This window comes from Calonectris borealis, chromosome 5 (assembly GCF_964195595.1).
Source record: "Calonectris borealis chromosome 5, bCalBor7.hap1.2, whole genome shotgun sequence".
In the NCBI taxonomy this organism is placed as follows: Eukaryota; Metazoa; Chordata; class Aves; order Procellariiformes; family Procellariidae; genus Calonectris; species Calonectris borealis.
This window is the reverse complement of record NC_134316.1, coordinates 41,127,574-41,141,310: the sequence shown is the minus strand read 5'-3', so window position 1 is coordinate 41,141,310 and position 13,737 is coordinate 41,127,574. Positions and strand designations below refer to the sequence as shown.

The 13,737-nt window shown below is 41.6% G+C and overlaps 1 protein-coding gene across 2 annotated transcripts in view; it reads right to left on the bottom strand.

Moving 5' to 3' along the window:
- PAPLN (papilin, proteoglycan like sulfated glycoprotein) overlaps positions 1-13,737 on the bottom strand; it is a 77,936-nt gene that overhangs the window by 43,130 nt on the left and 21,069 nt on the right. For both annotated transcript variants that reach the window (XM_075151996.1, XM_075151997.1), the window contains exon 2: positions 686-748. In XM_075151996.1, coding sequence (XP_075008097.1) covers positions 686-742 — 57 coding nt within the window. In that variant the 5' untranslated portion in view covers positions 743-748. The remainder of the gene's footprint in view (positions 1-685; positions 749-13,737) is intronic.

The following is a 13,737-nucleotide window of genomic DNA, read 5'->3' as shown; positions in this document are numbered from 1 at the left end:
TCCTCACTACTTCCACAAAACACTTACTCCAGGTCATAATTATCTCTTTTTTTCCCCCCTCTCTGTTCCTTTACACCTAACAAACATATCACGTCTTCCTTTGCTAACACTTCCACTCTACTCAGCAGGTCACCTTTTACCTCAGATGTCCAACTCATTAATGTAATGGAAGTTAAACTCAGAGAAATTGTTCTCAAGCTGCATTTACTTCAGAAAGATCCTACTTTTCTCTCGAAAAGGAAGAGGAATCCCAGTTCCTAATAGCTGTGTTCTTTTTCTGACAATATCAAATTGGCTTAACATAAACATTAACTCCCCCAGTAAAGCTAAACCACTAAGACCACATAGACCCCTTAGGCTCAGACCACTAAGACTAAAGAAAAGAGAAAAACCAGCTAACCAAAGATTCATTCTTTTTACTGCAAGTGACAGCTCTCTGTGGCTTTGAAGCAGGAGACAGCAATTACTGCTTTGCAGACAACACCCTAGAGCCAAAAGCACTACCAGAATTTTGTAATTTAATTGCCACGTTAGACTTTTCATAACATGTACCACAGTAGGCCCGATGACTTGAACCCATTAGCTCTTTCAGGAATACTTTCTACAAAACACTTGAGTTACAGATGTTGACAGACAGAAGTATCTTTCATTTCTTGAAACAGTATTCAGAGGAGCTTTTACTTACTGAAAATGCAGAAGGGGGCATCATTGCTAGCATGAGCGGAAGGAACAAGTTCTTCATCTCTGCCTGTGGGAACAGAAAGATTATTGATCAGAATTGCTTGCTGCTTTGCTGCTTGTGTGGTGGAAAAGCTAAGATACTCTACAGTAAAACTGGAGGTGGAACTAAAATCAAGGTGAGGGAAGAAAAACTACACTCCCTGGATAGATGAAGGCAACTGCAAAGACTGAAATTACCCTGCACAGAAAGCCAGAATGTAATTACTGAGTGCAAATATTTCCCTGAACTTTCCTCTGGTATGATGAGAACACCATCCCCGGGCACAGTGGAAGATGCATGCTGTTGCATGTCTGCCCTCCCACCCTTTTACATATACACATGATAAAATACTTGAAGATTGCAATGACTTCAACCAACCCAAGGTAAGAAACTCCACAGTTAAAATTTCTGTACCCTGTATTCATCCTGTGTGGCTTGGTGAAGCTTCATGTCTGACTTTGTGTGATCTTGCGTGTTTAAAATCCTGTCGTTCATCATAGGATGTATAGCTATAGCTAGATTCAACCATCAGTAGTTATATCCCTTCTGCAGAGCTAGAAAGGAGATGAGGCCACACAGACAGGCAGCATACACCAGGATACAACAGTTCCTAAAAATCGGGGCATTATGCACATTTGGGACCATAATACTTCACTGGTGCATTGCTTGTTGCTACTTTATCCTTCCTCTTTTGAGTTGCAGCAGCCAAGCCCACACCAACAACCCATCACCAACGTCTACAGCTGTGATCATGGACGCTTCAGCCACTAGAGACTGCCTGTTTCTCATGACCATTTTCTTGTGACCTCGTGACTAGTTGATTGAGCCCAGAAAGAAGAGATGGACTAGATATTCCTAGCATAGTTTTATCTAGTCTAAGCTTCTTTCTAACTTGGGAAAGGAAAGGGAAAAGGAAAGATGGAGAAATCTTCCTTTCATAGTGCATAAAAACATCAAGGAAGAACATCAGTCATTGTAACAATATCTGTTTTAATATTAAAACTTCATACATAGCTCCTTTAGCCTGGCCTATTAAATCCAGATAAAATACAGAATGTATATCACCATTAACAATGATAATATAGACATAAAATCACTATTGCATGAGAATACGAAATCAGAAACAAAATATACCCAAAATGAAACCTGCTTGATCTAGCATTTGCATATTTCAGGTTCCTTTACGATGGGCAACCATTTTTCTCATAGTGCTAGGCCTCACTGAATCACAGCTCATTACAGCTCTGTAAGTCCATACATACCATGGATTTTGACACTCCCAACATTCACGGTGCTGGGGATAAAAAGCTTGTTCTTTAATGTTTTTCCTTTTGGATGTGAAAACTACTAAAGTGCTGAAAATCCAGTTGCGCCAAATTCTGTGTGCAAAACAGCAATGAACAGGGAAAATGTAATTGGAAAACAACCACTGATAAGCTTCTCTCCCTATATACTGAGTGCCAATCATATGATTCATAAGAAAATGAAGCTATAGGAGCTTTTTATATGAACAGACTTTCATTAATTTTGGATTAGTCCTTCTTAAGAAACTGAGGGAAGACTATGTACCCTCTATCAACCACACATGCTACTACTTCTCCTCCCATTCAAGTCAAGGAAGAAACAACCTGGAGGTGCCCTCCACAAGAGGTCAAGTACACTCTCTATGCTGTAGACGCCAACAGCCAAAACATAGGCTAGGTCTGTGTCACAACCCTATGCAACTGCCAAATCCTTTCAGAGGGGAAGGACAGCCAGGACAGACCCTATTGCTACATGTTCCATGCACACAAACAGCAAAGCTTTCCTGAAGCAGCTTATAACGTCCTCACACCACTAGCAAAGGGCACTGTGAGAACAGCATCTTCCTTGAATGGTGTTGGTGTCAAACAGAGGTAAATCTTTCAGATTGATCAGCCTCTCTTCCTACTGCCCAGAGGAAAAAACCTCTCTTCCTCATCATTCCTCTCACAGCTGCCATTCCAGGCCCTTCTCAGGTTCATGGAGATGGCTGTGGAAATCACATCCTTGCTCTGCTGCTGATGGACTGCCCTCAGCTCCTTCTGGCATCTGAGCCAAGAGGCAGACAGGGAGCTGGGCCCAAACCACGTGAAGGTGGAGAAGAGGCCAGAGAATCAGCTCACCAGGGCTAGCAGTGCTCCCACTCTCCAAGTAGTTAGTATCTTGGAGGTTTTTAACCAGATAGGATAAAAAGATTCTGTGAGGAGACAACTAGAGACAGCATCCAATATTTGGGACAATCCCATGCATCAAAGCAGCAAGAGGTCACAGCTCTGGTGCTTGTTTGTGTTTTTGTGCCGTTGCACTTGCACGGGAATTGCTGTCATATGTCCCAAATTTAGCATTAAAAAGTTTAGACCATCAAGCCCTATTAAACTAGTCAACAGATTGCAGGAAGGATGGTCAGAAGGAAGAACAGGGTCTTCTGTATCCTATTAAATTCCCCACTGCAAAACAAATCTTGTGTCTGATTCTCTGAGCTTCAACAACCTTGTTATTTTAAAAGCTTCCTCAGATGTAGTATTCAGCATTGATCCCTTTTGCCTTATTTTCAACCAGAAACAACACAGATGGGACTGGGGAATCTGTCTGAAACCTTGGAAAAAAGGTCCAGTTCTGATTCCAGATTTAACGGCTCTTTCACTCCTTGTAGGACCTGGGATAAAGCAGCATATGTTTATTCTGCTTGTTTGCCATTCTTCTTACCAAAGGCTGGGCGTGCGGGGAAGGAAAGAAAAGGACAGTGTTTTGCAGCGCTTCCACTTGTAGCAACAGCAGCTGTTGCTCCCTGTGCTTCCTGCCCTTCTTCAATTATCTTCAACCCTCCCCAGCTCCTTTTTCCCACTGTGTGCTAGAACAGCATCTCCACCCCTCTCCACCCCGAAAGAGCAGCAGGGCCTGAGGGGAAATGGTGACTTTATGCTCAAGGTATGGAACAGCTGCTGGAAAGCTCACATGGAGGAATTCCTGCCATAGTGCTAAAATATGAAGTTATCTCAGCAAGAGGGATTATGAGAATCCGTTCACAATAAGTAAGGAACAACCAGAATCTTCAACCAGAACTAGAGATGTGCCCAGCTGAAACCTCTGTTCCATACAGCAGAAGAGATTCAAATTGTCCAGCCAACCACATCTGGCATTAACTGCTCAGGTTAGATGAATAAAAGGGTTGGAGTGGTGACTGGTTCCAGCCATCTGTAAGCTTGGTCAAAAAGAGTCAGTCCAGACACTGAAGCTGTTTTCTCTAAGAGACGCTGACCCCAGCTCCCCCGAACACTGGAGAAGTTCAAACTTGAACCTGACTTCAGCAGCTCAGGACCCTTACTTCTATTCCAAAACAGTATGGATCAAATAATATTTTGTGGGAATTTCAGAAACTTCTGAAAGGATGTTCTGGTGCCCTTTCTGAACTGCCTCCACAGCACCTACTTCTCCCTGGCACTGTGGACAGGAGGGTCAGAGGGCCACAAAGGAGATGGCTGGAATTTCATAACTCTGGACAGAACACAAGAACTCCAGTACAACTGGAAAGTGGGATAAGCACCCTTATTTCAGGGCTTAACACTGAATCCACTCAGGAAAGAAGCTTTTGCCTCAACAAATAGAAGGTTTAGAAAAGACAGATGGGCAGTCTTGGAGATTTCTCTATAGTGGAGACAGCAATGAACTGCTGTAAAAATATTTTATTTAGTTACAAACTCTTATCCAGTGTCAGGCAGGCTTAGCAAGATCAGTCAAATTGTCATTAAGACCAGAAGTATGTTTCAGAATCAAGGATAATTTTAATGACTCCTATATTTACTTTATGTGTGCAAATCCTGCCTTGCAATGCACAAACAAGGTTCAAGATTGCTTACTTAAACTTGGCCTCTTTTCCAAATAACCTCTCAACATCCATGTTCCTAGGGAAACAAGACCTACATTGCCTGTATATATATGTAAAAGTAACTTTGAATCAGCTGGCTAATTTCAGGGTTTCAAAAGCATAAAGTTAACTTTTGTTTGCGGTAGAAGATACCGGGCCGGGATGAAGAGAGATATTGGACTTTTAACCCATTTAGATGATGACTTTTTCTTTTCAACAGGAGGGAATCCAAACTTGAAAGAGATGTTATGAATAACTCAGCCTTGCTTAAACAAAAGCTTAAGCTGTTTAGACACTACAGAATCAGATCACAAGGTCAGAATAAAACAGGTTTCATGAGTTCCATTGCTCACAGATTTATTGGCCCGGGTTCTTCTCTATTCTTTTTAAAATAAGTGGACAGCCAGTGCTACGTGGTTCTTCTCTGTTTAGCATGAAAGACAGACCAGTCATCTTTTGCCTGTGAACCACATTTCTCAATCATCCTTTGGCCAAAGACACATACCACATATGTGGGTCAGGGACTGTGCTGGGAGTGGTTCATAGGCAGAAGATAAAAAGACCCCTTCAGGGTTCCCCCTTTCCTATTGCCAGACAAGATTTAGCTGGGCATGCAGGTAAGTGGCAAAGCCACCCAGCAATACTAGCTTCAGCAGGTCATTAAAGCTCATTTCATCTCCCAGCTGGGGATTTGAATTACCCAAAGTGGATCTATTATTCCCATCTGAGGTAGCCCTGATACAGAAGCTGCCTTTGCATGGCTTGTGAGCCACAGGTTGGCCACCCTGCAATAAATATTTGCCTGTTGCAATATAGATAGAAAGTGCTTATTGTACATTTTAGCACATCCAGCACTAAAGCAGAAGTTGCCACTGTGATCCCGCTACTCGAACCTTTTCAGAATCTCCTTCCCTTTCCTCCACTCCCAACTCCACCCCCTTTTAACACATCACATCTCACTCGGTTGTTACCTCCTTGGTTGAAGGAGGTGGGAAATCAGATAGCATGATGATATGTTGCTCAGTTATCCACTGGCATAAATTTTCTTAGCCATTGACTCAGAGCAAAGTCTTTTAGCTTTTAGACTCATTACATTTTCTAAAGACATTATGATTTTTTGCTTTGCTCTCAAAACATCCAGCGTATCTTGGTTCCAGCTTGCTTTTGTTTGCCTCGTCTACTGAAAAACACCTTTTAAGTTTTTGATGGAAGAGTTAAAAAGGGAAAATATACATATACGGCAAAAAGATGAGATAAAGGCGGGGAGAGAAAGAGGCTCTGTGGAGCAGGGATCAAGGGTAGGGAAAAAGCTCCTTTTACTTAGGCTGGGAGCAGAGTTGGGAGAGCATGAGGACCACATCACACAGCCCAGAGGAACCAAGAAACCAATCATCCATTTAGGCAGAGGATATCACATTCAAGATACTTCTTAATATGCCCATTTTCTTTCCCAACTATAGTAAATCATCTTTTGTAAGTGGGAGGATGCTGAATTTCCTTTGACTTGACCACGTGATGAGCCACATTCATAAAGAACTGTTTATATACAAAGCAAGGGATAAATGTTTATAAATGTGTTTAAGTAGAAGACTGTTTGAAAGGACTTAGTGGGAAAGGAGAGAGAAGAAAGAAAAACAAGACACAAGTCTGAGCAAAAGTTCTACAGAGATATCTTTACCATTGGTATCCAGATTTATTAATTCACTCTAAACACATGCTAGGAGTTCAAGAATCCTCATCAAGAAAGTAATCCTGCTGAGGTATACTTTCAGCCATATTATGCATATTATGAAAGATAAACTTTCAGCTAGAATAACTTTAAAATGCACCTTGTTAAATGAAAAAAAAGTTACAAAAGCTTACTAATGAGCACAGCAGCAGAGCACCAGCTGGCTGGAGAACTGAGTATTGGTAACATATAAGCATCTCCCGGACTGCTCTATCAATAGGCTTTCACCTCAGCCTTCAGCCTGATTCATAACAGACACACAAATCTGCACCAGGCCATCGCTTAACGTGGCTGACTCAGACTGACGATGTTTTTACACAGGACTTCTACAGCAATGCCCAGTTCAGCAACACCTGGGAAAGCTACACCAGCCTCTGTCATACAGTTTTAATCTGAACACCGAAATCACACAAAACTGTAGCTGAAAATCATCAGGTGCAAGAGCAAGATCAGACTGTGAAACACACAGAAGCCTCACGCCATACCCTAACGGGGGGTAGGCGAAGAGGCAGATCTGCTTCTTTCCCACTCTCCAAAATCCACAATGAAGTATCTAAGGTCTAGGTCAGTGAAGCAGCATCTTCCAAGTAAATGTGGTCACTATGCCAGCCCTTTACAGGGGCTAATACGGTATTTCATGAGGACAACTTTCTGTCTACCTATTAATATCAGCTGAGATTCAATTTTCTGCAACCAGCCTTCCACTGTTAGGTTTGCAGCTAGAGATTTATTATAAGGAGTAAAGATAGGATCCTGCCTTCTATTTTGGTAATGTCACTGTGCTTAGCTGTTAATTAAATCTGGGAGCACGCAGGGATAACAAGAAGTGCACACAGACTAATTTAGACAGTTAACATCGCAACAAGAAGCCACACGCTGCCTATGGAAAATGCATGACAAGGATATAATATCCCAAACACTAACATAATTGAAGAGGAATGGCTAACAACCTTTTACATTTACTACTGTCCTGTCACAGCTCAAGCTTCACTTATATGAGTTATTTAGCCTGATCTGAAATATTACCCGACACTGAGCACTGCTGCTGTTTACGAACATGTTAGCCAGCTGAGACTAATCCCTTCCAATTCAAATTTTGGTGAATTCTTTAGGAAAATAAAGGATTTCAATGCTGGTAAATTACTTCCTGTTTTATTTAACTTCATTCCGTCCTAAATATAAATATGGCAATCTTCTGCACTGTGCAAGGGGTTAAAAAATAAAAATAAAAAATGAGCGTTATCTCAAAAGGAAACTTTAAATCAATGCAAATTATTTTCTGCCTCTCTCTGCAAGTTCTACATCTCTGTTCACTGAGAGGACGTTAGCACTACACCCAACAGTATGCTTGTAGTGTACATAGGGAACACCTGTGTTACCCTGAAATAAATTTGCTTGGGGACTAATAACATAGACAGGAAAAGGTGAGAGTATTTACCCTGAACCCCATGTGGATTTTGATTGCTGCTGCCTCCACATAGTTTCTGGAACCTAAGATACTTTTTTTTTTTAAAGCTAACTCAGTTTTAACTATATATATATATATATATCTGTAAACATGCCAAGCACGCCACACTTGTATGGGTACATCTCTTCCCTAAGGAATCACCCTCACTGCCTGGGATGCAGACGTACCTTCAGTGGTATGAAGCAGGAATTCCCCCAGAGAAGTCAGTGGGCTTACTCACATTACTCGGCAAGGGAAAGATGACTAACATGAGGAGAACTAAAAGAAATTAAAAGGAAAAAAAGAAAACCCCAGAACTTTTGACTAACAAACTTAGGAGGCAGAACGTGTGCTAGTGGAATTAGGGCTGCAGTCTCTAAGGATACCGGCCCTAGCATCTTTCATCTGTCACTAAAAATTAACTTCATAAAAAATGATCTTAGGAGGGTGCGATCGCACTGCAGTGCCTGGAGAGATCTCAAAGGAAGCACATGCTCGACTGTGTGATCACAGCAAAATGACAACAGCGTGATCTAAAAATAAATTGGTTCTTTGCTTTGAAGCTGTTTTCTCCCACAGATGCCCAAACCAGAGCCTCCAATTACTGCTTTAAAGGCTAGGCAGAGAAATAAACAATCCATGGACAGTACTTGTTTTCTATACATCATGATTGCATGTCAAGAAGGCGAGCTTGTTACTGTGTGAGAAAGCATAAACACGCCGTTTGTACATAGACTATGCATATGAGTAGGTACCCACTCAAATCCTTTTATATTCGAGTCCCTCCTCAAACATCTAGTAACCATTATTATTCATCGTCCAAGACAAGACTGGACCACAACAAATCACATTTCAGATCCAAGAGTGTTAAAAAATGAGACAATGAAACTGTATCCAGCAGAGTATCATTTCCAGTGAAATAAGTTCTTTTGACAAGTCCATCATACCCCGGGCACAACTGCAAATGACTGTACTGGATAAGAGCAACCCATCACTGTCTTGCTCAGTAGCTGTGCTAGGTACACTGAGGGGTTTATCATCAGCTTTGTAAAATCCTTCCCACAGACCTAAGGGCAAAGCAACTTATTTCCTCTGTAGTTCACTGGGCACCAATATGCCACTAGGAGAACATCTGCCCCTTCACTCAGCTAATGATGAGCCTGTAACATGAGTTGTTAGGACTACTGTAATTGCATCCCATGTATTCTAGGTGCTGTTCTTATGCAACAGCTCTCATCCTTTTATAAAAAAAGCTATTTGTTTGCTGTATGTTGATCAGTCACAAGGTACCTACATGATCTAATAAAATGGTTAACATTTTATTAACATTTAAAGCCCCTCTCTGAACAAAGGGAAAGCCTTCTGAGACACAGAACAGTATTTTGCCTTATTTACATTGCATTCAGAAGGGGCCCTCAATCAAGATCGGCGGGTTTTTTTCCCAGGTTCCCCATTTTAACAGAACATCTGTGTTTCTTCAGAATAAAATTTACTCTTTTAACTCAAACTCAAGCGCCACCAGGAAAACCAGTTGCAACAACATAACTCCTTTCCCATTTCCAAAACTTTCAGCAAGTTAGGGCACAGCCGTTCACACAGACTCCAACTGAATCTTGGTGCCCAATTTGTGAGGCAAGTAATCCCTTAAGCAACTAGATTAGATGAGCTCTTTTGCCAAGCTGGTAAGTAGCTGGATCTGAGAGAGAGCCCAACCCAAAAACAGAGGTACAGGATCTGCATCAAAAAGTATTGCACTTACTGAACACCAACATTTGAGACCACCAATTCTCTAACTTCTCTATAGCATTATAGTACCATAATAATTACTACTTTCCCCTTAAAGTTAAGACAACTTAGTTTGTTTTTCACTTAACACTATTTTTATAGACATACAGAGAGAGACCAGCAAACAAAACCCTACACCCTTGCTTGAAAAGCACCTCAAATCATTTGTCACACACCTTTTCTCAAATGCTACAGAGTGGACTGTTTACTAGTAGACAGATTTGGAATATGCAAATGCTACAGAGTAACTATCCCAACCCCAGTATTTCCGTGAAACCATCAAGCATTTACACTCATGAAGCAAAATATTTTAAAAACAAACACCTCTGAGGTGTCAGGATGCTCCACAGTGTGTGAGAACCTGAAAATATGCTTGAAAAAGTAGTGTGAATTATCTCACACTGGACAGGAAAATATGCTAAAAGTAAAACTTCCAGAGACAGCAAATTTGCTCTATGTTTTATTTTTTTGCATTTTATTAATCCTGCCATTTACCAACACTAATAAATATTTGTTTAAGCTAGTGCCGTGCCAAAGATACATGGTCCTACCTACCTTTGTTGCACATCACAAACACCTCCCTTTGCTCCCTGTAACAGCAGAGCGTTTATCCTGAAAGTCCAGAATGAGGTTGTCCAACACACACGTGGCTGTGTAGTACGTCAGCTCACCAACACGCTGCACCTCAGAAAGAATGGTTTTTCATGGCTGCTCTATCTACAGAGACTGGGAAATGCTCTGGCATTACGGAGGGTGGTACTTTAAGAAGCCAGGAGAGAAGTGACAAGCCAGCTTACAGAGAAGCTGTTGAAGGGCCCTCATAAGTACAATGCAGAAGGGATAAAACAAACTCCAAGTGTTGCGAAGACACTTCCAAAAGTAAGAAGCAAAAGTGTTTTACAAACCCTCTTTAGGGTGTCTAAACACAGACCTACAGAAACATACTATCTCCTAAATTCCTGTACTAACACCAGTTATTCCTAGTCCTAGGAACTCCATTCAAGACTGACATTATCTTCATCAAACCTTTGAAACTCACTTTTTAAATCAACCGCTCCTCTACCTCCACCTGACCACCCAGAAGGAACACCAGGGCAGCAGGCAAATCTACTGCCCTTACACATTGCTACCTCCCCACTCCCATCTCCATACCAGGACAGGTCCCTGAAGCTGCCTTCTTGGCCTGCCTCACACATCAGACTTCCTCAGGGATGAGAGATCCAGTCCTGCGAACCTCCCCTCTCACAAACAGGTCTGTTGACTCTGGCAGCATCGTTTGGCTGGGGAGAGCCTCCAAAACGGGTATGTCTCACACAGCTGAAAGCAATGCAAGGCTGATTAGGAGACACTCCCTCCTCTCAGCACCTGCAAGCGCATGAACAGAAGCAGCTGAGCACTCCAGGGGTGATAGTTAGGGGGTACAAGAGTCTTAGCACCTACGCAGGCTTTTATTCCTACCAGCAAAAATTATGTTTCTCCAGTCAATATCCCTGCTACATTTGTCTTGCTTTCTGTGTTCTTTCTGGCAAAGCACATACGTCTGACCCCAGCGGGCTCATCCAGCATCCCACCAAACCGGTACCTTCCCCTTCCGCTCCCCTGTTCCCCCCACCCACAACGTCAGGAACAGCAGTTTTGATTACATTAAGTATCAGTACAATTAACTGCGAGTGAAAGGGATTAACGTTCACCAAACACATAGCGTGCCTTCTTCCCTCCCTTCCAGGAAATAAAATTTTGCAATCATAAGGACTCTGGTCTCTCCTCTCTCCCGTACTCTTTTAACTGAAAGAAAAAAATGGTGGGAAACAAAAAATAGTTTAAAAAGCACAAACAGCACTGAAAAGACTAATAGAAAATAGATATCCAGGTAGAGGGATCAGGAGACAGCCCAGAACACAAAGTCAACTCTTACCTTCTGCGTGTACCTGTGAAAGGTGAGTGCAAAAGTTGGAGACACTTAAATTACTCTGCAGCCAAGCTCCAAAAACCACTTTCCTATCGTTCTGGTTCAAACAGCTGCTCTTAAGTGCTCTTCTCTCCAGCTTCTGTTTGGTTACTAATCCTTACTGCACAGGAAAAAGAGAGTTGTATTTCATTTAACCCCTTCAGCCTCTAAGTTTCTTCACAAGAGTTTTTGCTTTTGCTTGGGAAAGCCAGAGTCGTAAGCATGCACGCACACACGCTTTGGAATTGTTTCTAGCTCCTGTAGTCTGTGCGTGAGCACACACATTAGCTCTAAATGTGCCCTAAGTTATTGCAGGGGTGGGGCCCTTTGTAACTAGTTTTATTTTAGCTGTAGGCAGCATATCAAAAGAGAGACAGTTATCCACAGATCCCTTCGGTATTCATTTTCAGTAAGTTCCTAACTCTAAAAAAAAATTATTCAACTTAACATTTAGTTTAAAAGTAAAGCCTGAATCACAGTTTACAGATATGCTTTTGACCAAAGAAAGTTTGAATTAAATACAATTCACAGCTAGATCTGGCTCTAGGCAGAGTTAAGCAGATCCCTAAGGTCTGAAAATACCAGCACTTTGGATACAGATCTGAATTTAACCAAAGACAATGGCAGCTCAGGTTTCTCCATTTTTTTCCTCTAACAAATGCCATGCAATTCAGAAATCCTCTGAAAAATCCCATGAGGCAACAATTTAGCAATAGAGAAACTGTTAAGGGAAAAGGAATCTAGTTGGATGCATTACAAGGAAAAACTTGTGCTGTTAATCATGTGGATACTACAGAAATCATTGCATAACAACTTACGTGTTGCTGTTGTTGTTTTATCTTGAAAACAGATAATTTCTCCCCCCGCACCCGCCATTGATTTTGTCCTCTGCTTAGCATAAAACAAATAAATATTGAAATACAGAGAGCACTGATCTATAAAAATATACTCTGGTCCAGCAATTACAACAGCTACCAGCATTTCAACCCTACTTAATATTATGACCGAGGTCACCAAGATTATGAGAATAGCTTTGAAGTCTTAAGTTTGGGTTGGTCTTTTTGTTTGCCTTCCAGTTTTAGAATCCTTTTTCATCAGTAGTTCATCTGAAACCATGAGGAACAGAACCTTGCTTTCAAAAGGAAAGATGAAACTTCTACCTTCACGTAACTCCACGTGCTGGATCTTCCAAGGAAGACATCAAGATGTGCAATGAAATCTCCAGAACTGGTATCACTACTCTCTTCTTGGCCACACTACTGCTTTAGATGATTAAAAGAGACGATATCCTTGGCAACTGTAGACAAGCCTAGACACACACATCTCCAAACGGAAAAGAAAGTTTCTGGCACCCTCATAAAAGCACCAGGTGACACAGAAGAAATTTTATTCTAGGGCTACAGCTCTTTTCATCCCTTCTGGTCAGTCCCTGTCTGGCAACTAGCCACGAAAGGTACACAGTACTCAAATCCTATCGTTACACATCCCGCAGGGGACAGAGTTCATGCATGCAAAAGCAATCCTGTACTTTCTTGTCCAAGCTAACTCTGCCACAATAAACAAACCCTAACAGGAAAACCAACACAGAATGGCAACACCTCCATCAAGAAGCAGGGGAACCCCAAAAGGTTGAAAGATACAACACACCCCAGAAGAATGTCTAATGGCAGTGCTGACGCGTGGCTGCCTATGTTCCCCTTGTGAGGAGAGACGTTGTTAATGCCAAATTAAGAATATAGAGATTATTGTATTCCCCCTTTAGATTCAAATTTTCCTTTAAGAAAATAAATTTGGGCCTTGGGCCAAGCTGTGGGCCCTCCTTTTCCATCAGAAAGAAGTTACATCAGCACATGCTTTTTCTTTATCTACCCGTACTCTCAACTGGCCATTTGCTATAGCCATCCTGCCAGCTGTCACAGTTATATCCTATATCATGATATTTGATCAAATCAAAACCCGAACCCTTGGCCTTATATGAATAAACCACACTTTCAGATCAGTTTAAAGCTTTTAGCCTGTATCATTGGCAAGAAAAGGCTCAAAATCCAATCCCAAAGTTTCAAAAGCTAGAGGCAAAAAAACCACAACTCCAGATGAATTTATAAGTACCTGAATCTTAAAATCTCTTCTCACAGCAGTGGGACCCTCAATGAATGTTTTTTAGAAATACCAAGCTTAGTAATGTTCTTGTGGTTCTTGTGTTCTTGTTGGTAGTTAAAAC